Raw genomic sequence first — 19,869 nt, forward strand, 5'->3', positions numbered from 1 at the left:
CTGAGAAAATGAAATCTGCAATTTTAAATAGTTGAGGGGGAAGTTCATGTAATCCAGGTTTGCAGCCTTTGGAGGGCAGACTTCTTTGAGGATTGATTGCTTACCAGAGTGTTGCCAGCTAGGCAAATTGGTCTGTAGCAGTTTTATGCTATGCAGCAGGCTGCCTTGGTGAGGTGAGGTGGCACACAAGCAGCAGACTGATCCTGGAACATGCCCAAAGAGTGAGAATGTGGTTGAGCCAGAACTTCACCATGGGTTCAACCATGCAGATGGCAACGTGGCATAGAACTACCAAGCAGTTTCTCTAAAACTCTCTGGAGTTCTCTATTCTTGGCAAGGCCAGGAAGGGGACCAGTAAAACCACTGTATTGGACTTTCGGAGGGCTGACTTTGTGCTGCTGAGGACACTGGTTGGTAGAGTCCCTTGGGAGGCGGTTCTGAAGGGCAGAGGAGTCCAGGAAGGCTGGGCGCTCTTCAAGAGGGAAATCTTAATGGCGCAGGAACGGTCTGTCCCCACGTGCCCAAAGACGAGCTGGCGGGGAAGAAGACCAGCCTGGCTGAACAGAGAATTGTGGCTTGATCTTAGAAGAAAAAAGAGGGTTTATAATCTTTGGAAAAGTGGGCAGGCCACTAGGGAGGACTATAAGGATATCGCGAGGCTGTGCAGGGACAAAATTAGAAAAGCCAAAGCTCATCTGGAGCTCAATCTGGCTACTGCTGTTAAAGATAACAAAAAATGTTTTTATAAATACATCAACACGAAAAGGAGGACTAAGGAGAATCTTCATCCTTTACTGGATGCGGGGGGAAACTTAGTTACAAGAGATGAGGAAAAGGTGGAGGTGCTTAATGCCTTCTTCGCCTCAGTCTTTAACGGCAATACCGATTGTTCTCTGGATACCCAGTACCCTGAACTGGTGGAAGGGGATGGGGAGAGAGATGTGGCCCTCACTATCCATGAAGAAATGGTTGGTGACCTGGTACGGCACTTGGATGTGCACAAGTCGATGGGGCCGGATGGGATCCACCCGAGGGTACTGAGAGAACTGGCAGAGGAGCTGGCCAAGCCGCTTACCATCATTTATCAACAGTCCTGGCTATTGGGGGAGGTCCCAGTTGACTGGCGGCTAGCAAATGTGACGCCCATCTACAAGAAGGGCCAGAGGACTGACCCGGGAAACTACAGGCCTGTCAGTTTGACCTCAGTGCCAGGGAAGCTCATGGAGCAGATCATCTCAAGAGTCATCACGCAGCACTTGCAGGGAAAGCAGGTGATCAGGCCCAGTCAGCATGGGTTTATGAAGGGCAGGTCCTGCTTGACGAACCTGATCTCCTTCTATGACAAAGTGACGCGCTGGGTGGATGAGGGAAAGGCTGTGGATGCGGTCTACCTTGACTTCAGCAAGGCTTTTGACACCGTTTCCCACAGCATTCTCCTCAAGAAACTGGCTGCTCTTGGCTTGGACTGGCGCACGCTTCGTTGGGTTAGAAACTGGCTGGATAGCCGGGCCCAAAGAGTTGTGGTAAATGGAGTCAAATCCAGTTGGAGGCCGGTCACTAGTGGCGTTCCCCAGGGCTTGGTGCTGGGGCCGGTCCTCTTCAATATCTTCATTGATGATCTGGATGAGGGCATTGAGTGCACCTTCAGTAAGTTTGCAGATGACACCAAGTTAGGTACGTGTGTCGATCTGCTCGAGGGTAGGAAGGCTCTGCAGGAGGATCTGGAGAGGCTGGACTGATGGGCCGAGGTCAACTGCATGAAGTTCAACAAGGCCAAGTGCTGGGTCCTGCACCTGGGGCGCAATAACCCCAAGCAGAGCTACAGGCTGGGAGATGAGTGGTTGGAGAGTTGCCAGGCAGAGAAGGACCTGGGAGTGATGGTTGACAGTCGGCTGAATATGAGCCAGCAGTGTGCTCAGGTGGCCAAGAAGGCCAACAGCATCCTGGCTTGTATCAGAAATAGTGTGACCAGCAGGGCTAGGGAGGTGATCGTCCCCCTGTACTCGGCTCTGGTGAGGCCACACCTCGAGTACTGTGTTCAGTTTTGGGCCCCTCGCTACAGGAAGGACATGGAGGTGCTCGAGCGAGTCCAGAGAAGGGCTACGAAGCTGGTGAGGGGCCTGGAGAACAAGTCTTACGAGGAGCGGCTGAGGGAGCTGGGATTGTTCAGCCTGGAGGAAAGGAGGCTCAGGGGTGACCTTATCGCTCTCTACAGGTACCTGAAGGGAGGCTGTAGCGAGGTGGGGGTTGGTCTGTTCTCCCACGTGCCTGGTGACAGGACGAGGGGGAATGGGCTTAAGTTGCGCCAGGGGAGTTTTAGGTTGGATATTAGGAAGAACTTCTTTACCGAAAGGGTTGTTAGACACTGGAACGGGCTGCCCAGGGAAGTGGTGGAGTCACCATCCCTGGAGGTCTTTAAAAGACGTTTAGATGTAGAGCTTAGGGATATGGTCTAGTGGGGACTGCTAGTGTTAGGTCAGAGGTTGGACTTGATGATCTTGAGGTCTCTTCCAACCTAGAAAATTCTGTGATTCTGTAAAACAAGTCACCACCATGAGCAGGGCAAAATACCCTCATTCTAGCAAGGTAAGGAACGAGCCTCAGTCAGTGGTCTTCAGCTGTAAGGAAATGGTGTGGTATTTCATTTGTGCTGAAACAGCATCAGATAACTTACAGAGTTTTCTTGTCTGGTTTCTCAAGATTTAGTTTTACCTGTATTATACTATCATTATGTACTGTTCATATGAGCGCTGGAGATCGCTTAATCCCTGGATTTTGAACAGTGATTTGGGTTTGAAAACACTCCTAAATATAGGTTATAGGGTTGCTGTTTCTCTTGAGCATTGAATTAATGAGGTTGAGTGTGATACATTTTCATAAATAAGATTATTTTAGCCATTATCTTAATCTTTTGGATTTTGTTACCTGATGTTTAAAGACTTGTTATTCACACCCTTAACAGATACCTGAGATACTTAGGAGGCTATGCAGAAATCAAATAGGGTTTAGTTGGATATCTTGGATCTGATTTTTTTTTTTTTTTTTTGAACTAAAGCAGGCGTGATTTAAAGAAAAGAGTAGACACAGTAGAACAGTAGACACATCATAAAAATCAGTAGGATATTTTTCACCAATGGCTGCATCCTCCTAGGAAGATTTAACTTGACTTTATGTAGTGTTAGCTTCTAGCCATGCAGTTTTATGTGTAGGGTCAAGCGCATCCTCTACTAAGCCAAACATTTCCAATTACTTAGAAACTTGGCTAAACTAAGCCAGACTTTCATAAGCAGGGGAAAAGGTTTGTCTCTGATTACATATACTTCTGGGGATGTTGTCTGGGAAATAAATAGTTTTGAATTAAGTTTTTATTACCCAGAAGGTTCAAAGTGGTATGCAACTTATACATTATTATTTTAAAGGCTTTGTCTTACCTTGGTCTCATTGATGTGTATGTACCTGGAGGGAGGATGCAGAAAGCATGAATGGACCTCAGTGTCAGAAGAGGCACTAGGAACAAAATAGAACACAGGATGTTCCCTCTGAACATCAGGAAGTACTTCTTTGATGTGCAGGTGGCAGAGCTACTGGCACAGACTGCCCAGAGAAGTTGTGGAGTCGTCTTGGAGATATTCTACCTGGGCAAGGTCCTGGGCACCCTGTTCTGGGTGGCTCTGCTTGAGCAGGAGATTGGATCAGATAATCTTCAGAGGTCCCTCCCAACCCCAAACAATCCACAATTCTATGATTTTATATTAATTTCTGTGAAGAAGGATACCTCTCTCAAAATATATGAACTTCTGTATGGTAGCGACTCTTGCGTGTACCACTGGTTTTACTTCAGCAGTAATTCCTCTGAAGTAATAACATGGGCATCTTTCAGGCAGAGATAGTTACTCTGTTCAGAAGCATGGATATGATAAGAATGAATGTAGATGTGGGCAGTTGTGGGTCTGTTCTGTGGCACTGGTAACTATATGTAGTGAACTTTTCATGTACTAAACATCTTTGCCCCTTCATCTCAATAGATATTCAGCTGTTCTAAAAAACAAAACCGTTCTGCTTCTGGTGATTTAGCGTAGCAAATAAGTTTGTAAACACTCTTTACAATTGCTGATGTAGATCTGCAGGGGCTATAGGATGCTTACATGCTGTGATCAACTTAAATTTGTCAATGCTTTTCTTACTTGATTCCATGCTTAATAGCTGTATGCTTATTTTTCTTTTCAGTAACTTCCCAGTTGCTTCTTTTCTAGGTTGTGCCCTCCCTAATAAGAGTGCATTTGTCATCTTAGTGTTCCACTGAAGTGAACTGTGAAGTATCTTGTTATTGTGCAGTCTTGTAGCCTTCTGCAGCAGTAAAAATGACTTGAGTATACGAGCGTAGGAGATTATAATGTGTTCTAATACCTATGCTGGCCCTGTGGCTATCGCTATATAGTTGCAAACAGATGGTCTTGCATTCAGTTGAACATTTTGGGTCCCTGTGATGCTGGTGCAGTGCAGTGAAGGTAAGGTGGCTAATCATCCCCTGTTGCTGGATTGCACAGCAAGCTTCTCTGACTAATCTTAAAGGTTAGATGTTGACCCTTCTGGATGTCATCTTGTTTTCCTCTGCTTTCTAAGCCTGCTGAAAAATCTGGAGTATAGTGTACTTGAGCACTTTACTGTAAGAGTGGAGTAATATATTCCTGCTTCGGGGAATGCTTAGGCATTTGCAAGAGACAGTTGAGTGGGTCAGTGACTACTTCAACACTTGAATTTTTTGAGAGGAAAGGAAGGTCTACTGAGCAGATTCTTTCCTATTTGCAAGGAGAAAGGGGTGAATGCAAAACGAGGGTGAGTGAATTGCATGCATGACAAGAAGAAAATGTTTTCTGCAACATGAAGTGTTTGAAGAGGCAAGTCACTGTGAGATTGAGCATCTTTGCTAAAACTTGCTGTTGGTGACAGCTGGGAAATAATACCACCAAGTGAGTTCTTGGCTGACACTCCTAATGACTCGCTTTCTGATGAGTTGTCTATTTACCCTGGTGACCTCTTTGCATTAGCATGTCCTTGAGGGTTTGAGAAGTCTAGCAAGCTCTGTGTTCCTATAGCAATGTTTCTTCATGCTTTTTCTTGTCAGATTGAGCTCAGCTTGCCAAAGGCAAGTTGCTTGTCCTACTTTCTACTGTACTTCATGTCTCTTATCATCTGCCCTGCACAGACACCATATTTGGCTGAATCCTTCTCTTAAAATCAATTTTTGCTTCACTAATTCCCTACCAGACTGATCACTTGTGTGGTACTTATACTCTGCCTTTTGCTGTCTTCCCCTTCTCTGTTATCGAGAAAGGCATGGTTGTTGTTAATGTTGTGATCTGACTTTCCTTTTTGACCTTTATTGTTTGTCTTCCATAACATAATTGTCCCTAGCCTTCATGTATCTGATTCTTCACAGAACTAAAGAGTCATTGCTGTATATAGTAATGGCTGGTAGGTAGAAACAATGTGGAAATCAGTCAGAAGAGCTTGTAGCAAAGGTACCCTAAAGTGTATATTCTTACCTTTTATAATTATGAATCTTCTTTTAAACTGTCTGCTCAGGTGGAGCTCCTCTTAAGCCTGCACCTTTGCTAAGTGATTTATGTACCAAGGCGATAGACATACGATAACAACTAGGCCAGATCAAATCAAAGTTTGTTGATCTGGCTTCTAAAATCACAGTGCATAGCAGCACTTAAAGAACATCCTGTCCTTTAACATGATTGTGTGAGTTGTTCGGGGTTGACTTCCTGGTGGGTTGTTGCTGTCACAGTGATGAATGGAACAGATGCAATTGTGCCAATCCCATCTCTGCTTATCTCTAAGGTATGCTGTGAAGAATCTGGTAGTCTTATGCCATTGTTCTACTACTGCATTGTTTCAGCTTTGCAAAAAGAGAGCAAGGTGGTGCATGTGCCTTTCAGCCAAGTCACACAAGAGTTGTGATATAAACTGCTACAACAGGAAAAAGGCAATGTGGCTAATCAAACCCTGCTCCAGAGCAAGTCTCTCCAACAGCGATATAAAAACATATTGAGGACTTCTGGTGCAACTCTGCAAATTTGGAGGCACAGTGAATAAAACATCAGAGGGGAAAGGTCCCTGGATAACCTACAACAGCAATTTTAGAGCTACTTTTCTGTGTGTCTAAGTTAAAAGTTCCCACAGACAGTGTAGACACAGCTTTTTCCAGAAATGCTGGTGCCATTGCAGAATGTCAATGTGTCCCTGATGCAGATAGTCATCTTATCAAATGGGGTATAGACAGCAATTATTATTATTTTTTTAATTTCCAAACATTACTATATTGGGCTGTGGAACCATGCTTCCCGGGAATGCCTCTTCTATCGTGGTGCTTAGGGATATGGCTTAGCGGTGGACTTGTAGTGTTAGGTGGATGGTTGGACTCGATGATCTTGAAGGTCTCTTCCAGTCTAAATGATTCTATGATTATCAATACAGGTTGTAGTAGGATTTCGCTGAAACTTGCTTTTGTAGTATGGGAGTGCCTATGTTACATCACTGGCTGAGGTTTCTGTTATTAATACCTTTGGGTGACTGATTCCTGCCCCTTCCTTGTTCTTAAATAGGGCCCAGGAGCAAAGGACAGAATAGCTGGATAGTGAACTGGCTCTTTCCATCTAGGCAAGACATTGGAAAATGAACTTAATTAAAACATTGTTTGCAATGTATTGCAATAAATGGCTTTATACTTGGCTTGATTCTGCTCTATTTTTGGCAGAAAACTGTTGTCTGGGGTAGTATTGCCCCATATTTCCTTTCTGAGAACTCTGGCCCAACACTTGATGGCTTATCTGCTTGAGGGTGGGAAGGCTTTGCAAAGGGACCTGTATAGGCTAGCTCAGTGGGCCACGTCAAATTGCATGGCATTCAACAAAGGTAAATGTCGGGTCCTGCACTTGGGTTATAACAACCCCATGCAGTGGTATAAGCTTGAGGAAGAGTGGCTGGAAAGTTTCCCAGCAGAAAAGGATCTAGAGGTGATGGTTGACTGCTGGCTAAACATGAGCCAGCAGTATGTGCAGGTGGCCAAGAAGGCCAGTGGTATCCTTGCTTGTATCAGAAATAGCGTGGCCAGCAGGACTAAGGAAGTGATTGTCCCCTGTACTTGTCACTGGTGAGCCTGTATCTCAAATACTGTGTTCGGTGGGGGGCCTCTCAGTACAAGAAGGACATTGAGTTGCTTGGCGGAGTGCAAAGAGCAATAAAGCTGGTGAAGGGATTGGAAAACAGGACTTAGGAGGAGTGGCTGAGGGACCTGAGGTGGTTTAGTTTGGAGAAGAGGGGGCTGAGGGGAGACCTCACAGCTACCTGAAAGAGGTTGTGGTGAGGATGGTAGTAGTCTCTTTTCTCAGGCAATAAGTGGTAGGATGTGAGGAAACAGTCTCAGCTTGTGCCAGGGGAGGTTTAGATTGGTTATCAGGAAGAATTTCTTCACAGAAGGGGTGGTCAAGCATTGGCACAGGCTGCCCAGGGTAGTGATGCAGTCCTCATCCCTGTAGATGTGGAATGTGGATGTAGATGAAGAAATGTGGATGTGGCGCTAAGAGGTGTGGCTTAGTGATGGGACTCAGTAGATCAGGTTCATGTTTGGACTTGGTTGGTAAAGACTCTCAAGAACACCTAAATGATTCTGTGATTCTCTGTGCTGAATTCCAGCAACATTGGCACTGTTGACGTAGCATGTCGCTCTTAGGGTAGGCCTTGACATCTGTCCCTTCTTAGGTATTCTGGCTTTGACCAGACATCTGTGCTGCCCTGGCAGCAGCTCAGCAACATGCAAGATCGTAGTGCTGGTTGCTAGACTTCTCTCACTGTATAGCAGTTGGTTACTTAAAACAGATACTGCCTTTAACTGAATTGACAAAAGCAAGTTAACAGGTCTTTTCCATTTTGGATGTCTGGGAACCTGTTTAGGAGGCCTGATAGAACAACCTGTTATGCTAGACAAAACTTGGATGATGTGCACTATATGCAGCATAAGGTACTGGCTCGAGAGGCATGGTGACAGGGTAGAAGCTGAAAAAGGAGTGTCCCGCCGAGGTGGGGAGGGTGTTGGAGCTCTGCAGTCACTGATCTCATTAATGTTGAGGATGTTAATAAAAATATGGGGATCGTGTGATGTTGAGGTAGGTCAGGACATCTTCCAGAAACATAAGAATACATTAGATTACTGGACTAATTGCAGTGGCAGGTAATTCGGCAGTATAAAATACAAAGCTTCACAAAAGCCTGGAGCTTATCATTTGGGAACTGAAGAGGATCTGGCCTCCCCTGGCTGTTCAAGGGGGAAATTTGACCCCCTTACCTTTTCTTACAGTCATGTCACTGACAAGTAATGTTAAAATATGATGGAGGAGAGTCACCAGTAGAGAGAGAGTTAGTATGATTTTACATGGTCCTGGGCAGAGCATATCTGAGCAGTCAATGTCATTGGGAAAATGCAGAGTGGGGTTTTAAGAGGAAGACAAATATTTTAGCTTTCTTTGCTTAATGCTGTGAGGCTGAGAGGACCTGGTAGTATCTGTAAACAGATAAGCACTAGGAATGAAGTAGTCGTCTTGGACTTCCAAGACAGAGATAGCCCAAGAACAAAAAGCAGTAAATTCCTCCACGAACAGTTTGTTGGGGAAAGTAGACATTGGCTGTTGGACCAAGCTCTGTTTCCAGTGCTTGAAGGAGATATGATTCTGTATGTACTACACAGCAAAGGTTGAACTGAGTTAAGGGAGATCCTTCTTGTCTCAGCTCATCTCTGAGGCTGGGCACAAGTTCAGTCTCATTCAGCATGCAGTCGTCTTTATCGTTTGGCATGTGCTGGGCAAGTCCACATTGTAGCAGTGCAGACCAGAACTAACTGCAACTGTCAAGGAGGTTGACTAAGTGGGAGATGGTCCTGAGTCTGTGGGACTAGGCATGTTCTAAGGTAGAAGTAGAGCTTTAGATGGGATGATGACTGTGTTCCCTGCCTACCTCACTGTTTTTCCCTGTCAGACTTTTTTTTTGCAGTCTTTTCAAAGGTGGTTGTCTTGAGGCGCTTATCTTTTAGGACTTATCCATTCTTGTGTCCTGCTCATTGTGCTTGTGGCTGGGTGTCATTCTCTTCCAGCAGCTCTGTGTGGTTTGTGGTTGGTGCCATGCAGGTGCTGGCTGTCGGAAAGCCTGTGCTGTCAGGTCTCATTTGGCAGCTATACTTGACTTTTGTCTTGAGTCACTTTGACACCAGTGTCCTGTTGACATGTGGAAGAATCTTGTTAGGGAAAATTACCTGGTAGACTTGTTCTTCTCATGGAGCCCTAAGGTGACTGTAACTGCAGTGATCTTGGCATTTCTAGCTGTTCCTAGGGATTCTGTTATATTCAGGTTGCTTGTGACAAATGCTATAAATCTGATCTAAGTGGGGTGCTTTTAGGACTTGCACTTTTACAGGGAAATTCTTTCCAGTTCATCTTGTCATTCAGCAGAAGCTGTGAGCTGTGGACTCCAGGGTTTTCTTAAAGAGCTAATACTAAGTTGCCTTACTTAACATGTGGCCAAGGAAGCAATGGAGAAATGTTCTAGGGCAAGTGACCTGAGATGAAGGGAGTGATGAGGGGCCAACTGAACTGCACTGTGGTGCCCATTTGGGCAGCCAGATGGCCCTGGAGTTGCATGTATTCTGTAGGATCTAGTAGGGGATGGGCTAAGGTTTCCTGTATACTAAGCATTCATGACTTTCTTCTAGTGGCACCAGACACAATTAATAACCATGTGAAGACATGTCGGGAGGAGCAGAAGAACCTGCACTTCTTTGCCCCAGAATATGGAGGTATGGTGTGGCAACAGCTGCAAGCCTGAGTTTTTTTGGTCTGTCTCACTAATGCTTCCAGGCTATTGTGCATCTTGTTTTCAGCTATAGTCTCATGAGAGATGTCACATTATCAGTTTTGTGTTATTTGCCTGTTTTATTGCTTCAACTCCTTTGTCTTTTGATAGCAGAGGAGGGAGAGAAGGCTGCAGGATTATCATAGCCTGATACAGAGGTGGTCCTGCTGCTGAGTGCAGGGAGAGACTGATAACAGAGCATTGTTTCTGTGTTACAGAAGTTGCCAATGTTACCACTGCTGTGGACATTTATTCCTTTGGGATGTGTGCCCTGGAGGTGAGTGTGGAACACTGTGGTTTTGGGACAGAGAATAAAATTAAGGGAAGGAGATGACTCTGGAGTTGCTGTGGGCACGGGTGGTTTTCGTAGCAGGTGCATTTTGTTCTCTGAGCCACATGCAATTTGGGTTGTGGGGATGCCTATCAGGGTTCCCCCAAATGCTTTACTAAGCAGTAAAGAGCTTGGTAATGTGTGGTTCTTCTGGAATTTCTGGTGTGTAATTTATTACTCTGGGTAATGAATAATCAGACAGTTCTGGAGACTGACCTACCTGCTGTGGGAACAGTCACTACTACAAAATGTACTTAATATGTACAGAGGGGGGGAAAAAAAAAACCTCCCCTTCTGGGAAGTATTTGTTCTCCTGTAGTATCTGGAGGAGAGGACACTCCATTACTGTATGGCCCCACCTGATATAGATTTTGGTTGTTGTCAAGTGTGAGTCTGATATACCTGGTCTTAGCAGCTTATTGGTTCACAGAATCATAGAATTCTCTGTCCCTGCAATCAGTAGGCCGAAGACTAGGAAATACAAGTTACTATAAGTTATCTGGGGACAATTGTCAGGAAGAGCCAACACATGCAATTCTGAACCTATGCTGTGCACCCCATAAGTGAAACAAGAAAAGACCTGTGAAAACACACAACTTTTAGGAAAGTAAACTGGAGCTGAATCTTCAGACATTCTCTGGGATCTTCTGCCAGCCTTTCCTAGCTGGGAACTTGTGTATGTGTTGGTTGGAGCTGGTTCTGGGTGGTTCGTGTGCTTGCTTTTCTGCCTGTAATATAGACTAATTCATACAGCTAGGGAGGGACACTGAGATTCTGTCAGTGATTCAACTACTGCTTCATTAGAGGATGGTAATTATCAAACAAGCGTAGGCCAGTGGATCATGAGATTCAAAATATAGATACTAGCTGTCTAAGGTGATGCTGGCATAGTTTTCAGGCCTCTCTGGCAATCTGTTAAGGTGCTAGAAACAAGCTATCATAATGAAGCAGTTATTCTCTCTCTGCCTCTACAAACTGTGACCTTAAATAGCACAAAAAAAAACCTGTGGCTGTTAAGATCTCACACTTGTCAGTGGTGGCCATGAGGTCCGTTCAATGTATAGTAAGCATTTATTGGTGAAGTCTAATATGCTACTTTGTGTTTGCAGATGGCAGTACTGGAAATACAGGGTAATGGAGAGTCATCGTATGTGCCCCAGGAGGCCATTAACAGTGCCATCCAGCTGCTGGAGGACCCCTTGCAGAGGGTGAGTGAAGGAGGTTCAGCAACCATGTAGATCCCCTGGCATTGCACATCATCTCATGCAATTTTTGTCTTTCAGGAGTTCATTCAGAAGTGTCTAGAACAGGACCCTAGCAAGCGTCCTACTGCCCGGGAGCTCCTTTTTCATCAGGCATTGTTTGAGGTGCCATCACTAAAGCTACTAGCTGCTCACTGTATCGTTGGGCATCAGCGTGAGTATGGAATCCCATGCTGCTGCATCTTGTGTTATGAAAAGCTTTACTAAGTTGTCACTGCAGCTGACATTCTGGAAAGCAAGACCTTTGAGCTGCTCTTAACCGGCAGGGACCAGGGCCTTGTGAAACAGAACTGTAGTCACTGCAGAGCCTGAAGAAATATGGTGCTCTGCCTGCTCTGAGTGGCACAAGAGTTTTTCATCACAAAGCCTGTGGGTTTTTATTATCCTTCTTAGGATGGAAGGGAATTGTGGTTGTTCAGGTCTAACTTTTTTCTTTTTTAATAGATATGATTCCTGAAAACGCTTTAGAAGAAATGACCAAAAACCTTGACATGAGTGCAGTGTTGGCAGAGATCAATCATGCAGATAGGGAAGGAGTCAAGATGATGTGAGTACCCATTGGTGTGTTTGGAGGGGTTCTGCTCAGGTGTATGTATGTATGTATGCTCAGGTGGAACAGGCTCTGTGGCACTGGGCTGGGCAATGAAGTGCCCGGGACTCTTGCCTTCAAGTTAGCATTGTCATTTCACCAATAACTGGTAAACAGAAGGGAACTGTTGGTGAAGAAGTGTGTGCTTTATCTAAACATGAAAATGTGGTGGAGGGTAGCTGTTGAGTGGAAGAATTTAGCTGTGTGGAATATGTTCATGCAACACTGGTGTGAGATGTGACTTGTGCCCCAGACTGAGGGGAGGGAAATTAGCACACTAGTTGGAGCAATCCTTAGCTAAACCTGGCAGAATAGTTTGGGGAAGTGATTCGGACTCCTCACAGGCTTGTTGAATGAAGTCCAGTGTGTTGGAGAAATGGTTCCTCAGTGCTTTCATAACGGAGCAGCTCATTTTGATTGCGAAAAGATGCCTCTGAGAAACAGCAATGGACAAGTTGAGAGCTTGTGAGTAAAAATTAAGGATGGGGCCAATAAAGCTCACCTTGTGGTTGGGTTTACTGCAAGTTGCCTGATCAAGGGGAGCCTGTTGATGAGGGCTTCTTGCTTCAACTACAAGAAGTGTCACGCTTGCCTGCTCTCATCTTGATGGGGGACTTCAACATCCAGATGTCAGCAGAAAAAGCTTCAGAGCAGGCTGTTAGCAATCCAGGAGACTCCCAGTGTGTATTGAGGATAACTTCCTGGTCCAGGTATTACACAAACCAACCAAAGGAGAAGCGTTACTGGATTTGGTGCTTACCAGTGCAGATGAACTCATTAAAGAGGTTAAGATTGGAGGCAGTCTAGACTGCAGTGACCACGCCCTGGCTGAGTTTGTGATCTTGAGAAATACGGGCCTGGTAAAGAGCAAAGTCAGGACCCTGAGCTTCCAAAGAGTGAACTTAAGCTATTTAAAGACAAGGTGGATGGGATCCCCTGGAACACTCTCCTTAGGGAAAACAGAGCTGAACACATTTGGCAACTCTTTAATGATGTTTTCCTTAGGGCACAGGAACTTTCTATCCCCCTTAGTAAGAAAGAGGGCAGGGAGGACAGAAAACTGGGATGGCTGAGCAGCGACCTGCTGGGCAGACTGAGATGTGAGAAGGAGATGCACAGGCAGTGGAAACAGGGACATGTGGCCAGGGATGAGTACCGGGATGCTGGCCAGATGTGCAGGGGTGGGATCAGGAAAGCCAAGGCACGGATGGAACTGAGCTTGGCAAGGGACACACACAAAAAAAAGAAGGGATTCTCTAGGTACATTGGCCAGCAAAGAAAGGCCAAGGAGAGCATACCCCCTGCTGATAAATGGCAGAGAACTGGTAATGAGAGACATGGAGAAGGCTGAGGTACTCAACAGCTTCTTTGCCTCAGCCTTTGCTGCCAGGCAGGCCTCACACGTCTCTGTTGCCCTGAAGCTGAAGATGAGGGCTGGGGGAGCCAAGTCCCTCCCGCTGTAAGCAAAGAGCAGGTTGGAGACCACCTGATGAAGCTGAACGAGTACAAGTCTATGGGGCCCGATGCCATGCCTCCCAGGGTCCCCAGGGAACTGGCTGATGGAGTTGCCGAGCCTCTCCGTAGCCCATTTGAAAAGTCCTGGCAGTCAGGTGAAGTCCCTGGTGACTGGAAAAAAGGAAACATCACTCCCACTTTTAAAAAGGGTTGAAAGGAAGACCTGGGGAACTACAGGTGAGCTTCACCCCTGTTTGCTGAATGAGGGGGGTGTCCTGGTAACAGGGGATGCTGAGAAGGCAGAGATACCGAATGCCTTCTTTGCTTCGGTCTTTGCTTCAAAGACTGTCCCCCTGGGATCCCTGGACCTTGGAGGGAGGAGAAAGAGTCTGGGAACTGGAGATCTCCCTGCTGATTGGTGAGCGTTTGGAAGCATCTCATTGGGCTCAATGCACACATGTCCATGGGTCCTGATGGGATGCATCCACATGTGCTGAGGGAGTTAGCAGAGATGATTGCTGAACCACTCTCTATCATCTTTGAAAGGTCCTGGAGAACAGGAGAGGTGCCTGAGGACTGGAGGATAGCCAATGTCACTCTGGTCTTCAAGAAGGATCCAGGAAACTACAGGCCAGTCAGTCTCACCGCTATCCCCAGAAAGGTGTTGGAACAGCTTGTTCTGGATGCCATCTCCAAGCAATTGGAAGAGAAGAAGGTTATGAGGAGTAGTCAGCATGGATTCACCAAGGGGAAGTCATGCTTGACCAACCTCGTAGCCTTCTATGATGGCATCTCCAGCTGGGTAGACGGGGGGAGAGCAGTGGATGTCATCTACCTTGACTTTAGCAAGGCTTTTGATACCGTCTCCCATGACATCCTGCTAGCAAAGCTGAGAAAGTGTGCGATAGACGAGTGGACAGTAAGGTGGGTTGCGAACTGGCTGAGCTCAGAGGGTGGTGATCGGCGGCGCAGAGTCCGGCTGAAGACCTAGTCCGGCTAGCAGTGTTCCCCAGGGGTCGGTGCTGGGTCAGGTCCTGTTCAACATCTTCATCAATGACCTTGATGAGGGAATAGTGTTCACCCTCAGCAAGTAGTTCCAGAGACCTGGGTCTGTTCAGCCTTGAGAAGACCGAGAGGGGATCTTAATGTTTACAAATATCTTAAGTGTGGGAGACAGAGGGATTTGGCCAAACTCTTTTCAGTGGCTTGTGGGGACAGGACCAGGGGCTATGGCCACAAAATGGAGCCCAGGCAGTTCCAGACCAACATGCGAAAGAACTTTTTCAGTGAGGCTGACGGAGCACTGGGACAGGCTGCCCAGGAAGGTTGTGGAGTCTCCTCCTCTGCAGATATTCAAGGCCTGTCTGGATGCCTACCGGGGCAACCTGCTCTAGGGAACTACTTTGGCAGGGGTGTTGGACCCGATGATCTCTTGAGGTCCCTTCCAACTCCTACAATTCTGTGATTCTGTGCCTGGGAAGGTTATGGAACAGATCCTCCTGTAAGCGATGTTAATGCACATGCAAGACAAGGAAGTGATCCAAGGCGGCCACCACAGCTTCACCAAGGGCAAATCGTGCCTGACCATTCTGGTGGCCTTCTGTGATGGAGCGACTGCGTCAACTGACAAGGTCAGACCAACCAATGTCATGTACCTGGACTTCTGCAAGGCCTTTGATATGGTCCCACATGACACCCTGATCTCCAAATTGAAGAGATGGATTTGATGGGTGGACCGTTCAGTGGATAAGGAACTGGCTTGAAGGTTGCACCTAGAGAGTGGTGGCCAACGGCTCCATGTCCAGGTGGAGGCCGGTGATAAGTGGTGTCCCTCAGGGGTCTGTCCTAGGACTGGTACTTATTTACTATATTTAGAATCTTTTTATTTTAAGTGTCAGAATAGAAGACAAAGAACTAACAGCCAAGGCTGTGCAAGAGAAAATCTGTGTATTAGACTTCATTCTGCAGAGAATTGGTTATTTGGCATACACTTAGCTGGGATCTGTGTTTTTTGTTGCACAGTATATCGGAGGTGCTGGGAAAAAGAAAAATCAGAGTAATGACTTGAAATGTTGGAGAGTATCATTTCCAGATGATTTATCAGAATGCCACATAAGCTGTGCTGCTAGAAAAAAAAAATGTATTATTTTTCTACTGTACTAGAGGATGGGATGGGAAAATAACAGGTATTGTGTATTGAAAAGGGCTGCAGAGTGGTTTGAGGAACCAAGGCAGATGTGAAATCTAGACCAGCTCTGTAGGAGCAGCAAAGCACTTGGATGATCATGGCAGAATTTAAGCAGCTTGCAGTCTCGTACTGATCTCTCAAATTCATCAAAAGCAGTTTCAAAGTCTTACTTTACTATAGAGGGGATACTATACTTTACTATACTTTACTATAGGGGAATGCTGGCTGCTGCAAGTCTTTGTTTCAACCAATCTAAAAGAAGTTGCAGTCAAGTGGATGGATGCTAAAAAGCTGAATTGACAGCAGCGATGAGGAAAATGTTTTACTAGGGAATTAGTGAAATAGGAAAACCTGTGGCTCATAACTTACCAGAACCAGAAAGGTGGACTCTTCTGGTGTTACTAACTCCCTGTACTGTGCAAAAGAACAATAATTTTCCTTAGAGAGGAAAAAAAAAGTCTAAGAAGGCTGTGAGTTAAAGCCATAGGAAAAGATCATTGATGGCTCGATGAAACCATACTGCTGCATAACTATAGCTGAGAGCTAATATGATAGCAGGATGCTAAATAACAGGAGAGAAGATTACACTAACTGCATGAAACGTCTGAAGACATTATGTGTACATCGTATGTGCACAATGTGACAGCCTTTGTGCTTGAGCAGATCTGATAGCTGACTTTTACCAAGTGACTAGTTAGGAATAATTGTTAACACATTGAGGAACTGTACATTTTTGAGGATAAGAGAGGGAAAAACAGTAGACATGCACAAAGGAAAGGGGTTGTCAGTGTTTATGATCTTCTCTCAGCTGCCAGCAGGTGAGATGTTCAGTGTAATTAAAGGCTGGGGAGTTCAAAACAAATTGATAGGAAGACTTCCTTTGGAACACTACATTAAAAAGATACCAAGGATGAACAAGCAATCTTTGAAAGGAATTACACAGAGAATAAAAGTCTCTAGAACTGCAGGGAGGAATATTTGGGTAGGGCCGTAAATCCTGAGGTGTAGTTTCTAGGTGCCGGTCTGGAGTGATATGGTTAGTCATACTGTGCCATCACCTCCTGCAGCGGTTCTTTCCTTGGCAGCTCTTAGTGCCTTTGTTTCTTTGGAGATGGGACCCAGTCTTTATGGCTCTGGCAGAACAGATACCTACAAAAAAAAAAAAAAAAAAGTGCTGGGAACATAGTGTTACGAGGCTAGCTTCCACAGCTCTGTCTTGGACAGCTCTCTACAAGGAGGTGATAACTGTTTTCTGCCATTAATAAAATGTTGCCTCATCCTTATCTTCTGTGAACAGTTGCTTCTGGCACAGAAAGATGTACTGGCAAAGGTGAGTACACCTTGCCTTTGACTGGCTGTACTCATTCTGCCTCTGTACACAGGTGTAGTCTAGGACATGGGGATTTGAACTGCATCTAAAGAGACTTGAGTGGGTTCTGTTAGATGACTTCTCACTTCAGTACTTCTTTCCCTCCAGCTTTTCACAATCTCCAGCATTGGAGCTGGACAAATTCCTGGAGGATGTAAGGTAAGAGTTTTTTTTTTTTTTTTCTATGGTAGTATGTTTTTTTTTATGTGCATCTTTAATTGTGTGAGAGACTGGAGTCATTTAGGAGAGCCATAACCTCAGACCCTGATCCTTTCTTGTAGGAATGGTATCTACCCACTTACAGCTTTTGGGATGCCACGACCCCAGCAACCCCAGCAGGTGGTGGTGAAGTCTCCCATTGCTCCACCATCAGTGAAAACCCCAACTCCAGAGCCAGCTGAGGTAGAAACCCGCAAGGTGAGCGATGGGAACATGTTCTTCCCCAGGCAGGTGTGCTCTGCAGCAGCAGTGAATCATGGTGTATCTCTGCTTCTGTTTCAGGTGGTGCTGATGCAGTGCAACATTGAGTCAGTAGAAGAGGGAGTGAAACACCATGTACGTTCCCATCTTGCTGACCATGCTGTGTGGGGGTATAGTGAGGCAGCTGTGCAGAGTATGTGGTACCAAGCATGCTGATTTACTGCTGGTGCCTTGTGTGATCTTCTGCTACCAGAGTTGCAGTCTGTGGGGCCCAAAGCCAGATCAAGTATGCTCGTAGATGACATTCCACTCAGCTAACGTTTAGAGTTTACCCTTCAGGTGCAGCCTTAACGCACTTCCTTCACAGGATGGTGCTGCTGGCAGTGTTTTGGGAATGGCACTGGATGTGGTTTTTCTGTTAGACTCCTATGGGGTTCTGCAGGGGGGTGATTCCTATCTTGATGTTTTTTTCGGGGGATATTCCTGGCTGTGGTGGCTACTGCCAGTGGCAGCCTGTAAAACTGCAGCCCCTTATGAGAACTTCTCTACTATGCAGTTAACGCTGCTGCTGAAACTGGAAGACAAGTTGAATCGACACTTGAGCTGTGACCTCCAGCCCAGTAAGTACCTTTCTTCCCATACACCTGTACACTGAAATCAACAGTGTAGTCTAGACCTGGGACTTAAGCCCTTCCCTGTCTTGCAGATGACAATATCCAGGAACTGGCAGCTGAACTGGTCCAGCTTGGATTCATCAGTGAGGTGAGCAGGCTTGATTTTCAGGCAGGGATGTAGCTCTGCATTTCCTTTCTCAGACTTAAATGTCCTTGTCTTCTTGGGCGGGTAGGAGAAAAAGAATATGTCCCTGCCCACATTCTGTGGCAGTCTTTGGCCAAGCTTCTGTGTTTGTGTCCACCCCTGGGCCCATGCCTCACTGTAGCTTGTTCTTCCCAGGCTGACCAGAACAGACTTACCTGTTTACTTGAAGAGGCATTTAGCAAGTTCTACTATACCCGGAACGGAGCCCTGACGGCAGTGACTGTGTCATCTTAGCACCCCTTGACTCCCAGGCAGCCAGTGTGGCTTTGTTGCCTGTGACCAACCCCTTCTGTGTCTGTCCATCACCGTAGGGCATCAGCAAGACCCCAGCTGCAGTGCTTGGAAGCTCATCCTGCATGTGCCGTGGCTGGGCGCAGTGACAATCCTCCCTGCCCGCCTATTAAAGGGGACTTTGTGCATCAGTATTATTTCCAGCCCTGATTTTGTTGGGATTTTGCCAGATGGTGCCGGGGAGCCGGGTCCTGGCTTGGGGTGTTCTGTAGCCCCATTCATGTGCATGGAGTTTGTTCTGTTTGAATTGTACAAAGTGTCTTTTGCACAGCACAGGTTTTTTCTTCTTTCTTTCTTTCCTTTTTTTTTTTTTTTTAATTTAAAGGTAAGCAGGGGGGAGCCCTTAAGTCCTGCTTCCACTTTGTACCCCTCTGCAACTGCCTCTGGCAACAGTCACTACCCTCCTTCCTGGGCAGAGGGAGCCGGGGTGGCCAGGTTCCCATAGCACCAGCCTGGCGCTTTGCCTGCCTCTTCTGCTCCCCTTTGGCTGCACTTTGTTTACTTGTTTTGCACAGCCTCTGTCCTGCACTTCAGCGTGCACTGTAGGTGCAAGGCTGTGGTGTATGCTGACCTGGGCTGTGTCCCCTGCAGCAGCATCCTGGAGCCTAGCTTGGCCCTACCTGCCCTGCTCTATGCTGCCGCGGGTCCTGTGTGCACTCTGGACCTCTGCAGGCAGCCTGGAGCTCAGTGGTGCTGGCATGGGGGCTGCTGGGGCAGCAATTCTTCCTAGGCTCCCGTGGGGTCCCCCTCCTGTCTCGGGGTGCTTGAAGGGGCTGAACCCATAGTCCCACATGCCTCTCCAGGGCTGGGCGCAGCGCTGCCCCCGCATCTCATTTCTATCATTTCCTATTTTTAATAAACTGTTTTGTAAATACCTGAGTGCTGCCTCTTTCCGGGCTGGGGCGGAGCGGGGCTCCGCCTGGGGGCGGCCCCGCCTGGGGGCGGCCTCTCGGGGCAGCGGCGGCCATGGCTGGCGGGCGCGCGGGGTGGCGGGGGCCGGCGGCGCTGGCGGAGCCGCGGCGGCTGATGCGTGCAGGGCTGGGTCTTATCGTGCTTGGCCACGGCAGCCTGGTGCTGGGTGCCATCGTGCACGGCTCCGTCTTGCGGCATGTGGCCCGCGCCAGCCGCTCTGTCACCCCTGAGTATGCGGTGGCCAACGTCGTGTCCGTAGTCTCCGGGTTGCTGGTGAGAGTGGTGGGGCTGGGACGGGGACGAAGGTTGGGCCCTGGGGAGGGG

The 19,869-nt window shown here is 46.8% G+C and overlaps 2 protein-coding genes across 3 annotated transcripts in view; both read left to right on the forward strand.

Moving 5' to 3' along the window:
- NRBP1 (nuclear receptor binding protein 1) overlaps positions 1-19,507 on the forward strand; it is a 42,152-nt gene extending 22,645 nt beyond the window's left edge. For both annotated transcript variants that reach the window (XM_035321543.1, XM_035321544.1), the window contains 11 exons: positions 9,770-9,853; positions 10,128-10,186; positions 11,350-11,448; positions 11,524-11,656; positions 11,947-12,049; positions 17,212-17,262; positions 17,385-17,520; positions 17,605-17,658; positions 18,080-18,143; positions 18,230-18,285; positions 18,478-19,507. In XM_035321543.1, the coding sequence (XP_035177434.1) occupies positions 9,770-9,853; positions 10,128-10,186; positions 11,350-11,448; positions 11,524-11,656; positions 11,947-12,049; positions 17,212-17,262; positions 17,385-17,520; positions 17,605-17,658; positions 18,080-18,143; positions 18,230-18,285; positions 18,478-18,576 (938 nt within the window). In that variant the 3' untranslated portion in view covers positions 18,577-19,507. The remainder of the gene's footprint in view (positions 1-9,769; positions 9,854-10,127; positions 10,187-11,349; positions 11,449-11,523; positions 11,657-11,946; positions 12,050-17,211; positions 17,263-17,384; positions 17,521-17,604; positions 17,659-18,079; positions 18,144-18,229; positions 18,286-18,477) is intronic.
- A 52-nt stretch (positions 19,508-19,559) lies between these two features.
- Positions 19,560-19,869, forward strand: part of KRTCAP3 (keratinocyte associated protein 3) — an 8,085-nt gene continuing 7,775 nt past the window's right edge. The window contains exon 1 of the mRNA XM_035321565.1: positions 19,560-19,818. Coding sequence (XP_035177456.1) covers positions 19,600-19,818 — 219 coding nt within the window. The 5' untranslated portion in view covers positions 19,560-19,599. The remainder of the gene's footprint in view (positions 19,819-19,869) is intronic.

The sequence above is a fragment of the Oxyura jamaicensis genome, chromosome 3, assembly GCF_011077185.1.
Source record: "Oxyura jamaicensis isolate SHBP4307 breed ruddy duck chromosome 3, BPBGC_Ojam_1.0, whole genome shotgun sequence".
Lineage (NCBI taxonomy): Eukaryota > Metazoa > Chordata > Aves > Anseriformes > Anatidae > Oxyura > Oxyura jamaicensis.